This window comes from Chaetura pelagica, unplaced genomic scaffold (genome assembly GCF_000747805.2).
Source record: "Chaetura pelagica isolate M959 unplaced genomic scaffold, ChaPel_1.0 scaffold2377, whole genome shotgun sequence".
NCBI classification, from domain to species: Eukaryota; Metazoa; Chordata; class Aves; order Apodiformes; family Apodidae; genus Chaetura; species Chaetura pelagica.
The window spans coordinates 5745-7052 of NW_009953863.1; the positions used below are offsets into that span (position 1 = coordinate 5745).

At 62.4% G+C, this 1308-nt stretch overlaps 1 protein-coding gene across 1 annotated transcript in view; it reads left to right on the plus strand.

Moving 5' to 3' along the window:
- The window catches only part of CLPTM1 (cleft lip and palate associated transmembrane protein 1), a gene marked incomplete at both ends in the record, with an annotated part of 6839 nt that overhangs the window by 4568 nt on the left and 963 nt on the right, over positions 1 to 1308 (plus strand). Inside the window, 2 exons of the mRNA XM_010001352.1 lie at positions 260 to 504; positions 1053 to 1146. Coding sequence (XP_009999654.1) covers positions 260 to 504; positions 1053 to 1146 — 339 coding nt within the window. The remainder of the gene's footprint in view (positions 1 to 259; positions 505 to 1052; positions 1147 to 1308) is intronic.

The following is a 1308-nucleotide window of genomic DNA, read 5'->3' on the forward strand; positions in this document are numbered from 1 at the left end:
GGCTTTCCAGGGGACTGAGGGTGGCTCTCCAGGGGAGCTGAGGTGGCTGTGCAGGGGGAGCTGAGGTGGCTCTCCAGGGGGAGCTGAGGTGGCTTTCCAGGGGGATCTGAGGTGGCTGTGCGGTGGGATCTGAGGAGGCTTTCCATGGTTTCTGGCCTTTCCATGGAGAACCAGGAGCATCTCCCACACTTCCATTCCCCCCAGCAGTTCCTCCAGTTCCCTCTCCCAGTCCCCACCAGTGGTTCCTCCCTCTTCCCAGACGTCAAGTTTGATGCCATCAGTGGTGACTACTTCCCCATCCTCTACTTCAACGACTACTGGAACCTCCAGAAGGACTATTTCCCCATCAACGAGACCCTCCAGCGCCTGCCCTTCCGTCTGTCCTTCTGCCCCTTGTCCCTCTGGAGGTGGCAGCTCTACGCAGCCCAGAGCACCAGGTCCCCCTGGAACTTCCTTGGAGAAGACCTGTACGAGCAGTCGGACGAGGAGCAGGACTCGGTCAAGGTGAGGAAGGGGCCTGGGGGGAGGGAGGAAGGAGAGGGAGCTGTGAGAGAATGTGGGGTTGGGGGTCTTCCCTTGGGGTCCTTCTCCTCCTCCTCCTCCCTTGGGGTCCTTCTCCCCCTCCTCCTCCTCCTCCCTTGGGGTCCTTCTCCTCCTCCTCCCTTGGGGTCCTTCTCCTCCTCCTCCTCCTCCCTTGGGGTCCTTCTCCTCCTCCTCCTCCTCCCTTGGGGTCCTTCTCCTCCTCCTCCTCCTCCCTTGGGGTCCTTCTCCTGCTTATGGGGGTGTCCTACAGGGTCCCTCCTGGTCCTTTTTGGGGTGTCCCTGTCCTGAGCAGGATCCCACAAGGTCCCTGAGGAGAAGATTCCTGGGGGGTCCCTCTTGGTGTTCATGGAGGGTTCCCAGGCACAAGAACTTCCCCCTCCATTGGGTCCCTCCTGGGGGGGTTCCCAGTCCCAGGAGGGTCTCACGGGGTCCCTGGTGCCCCAGGTCTGGGTGGGTCCTCCTGGGAGGGTGGGATGGAGCCTGGGAGAGGTGGCTGGTGCCTCTTCCAGGTTGCCCTCCTGGAGACCAACCCCTACCTGCTGGCCCTGACCATCGTGGTCTCCATCGTGCACAGCATCTTCGAGTTCCTGGCCTTCAAGAACGGTGAGAACTTCCAGGGGTGGCACCTTGGGGACATGAGGGGACACTGAGGAGGTGGCACCTTCATGGGGGACACTGAGGGGGTGGCACCTTCATGGGGGACACTGAGGAGGTGGCACCTTCATGGGGGACACTGAGGGGGTGGCCCCTTGGGGACATGGGGGG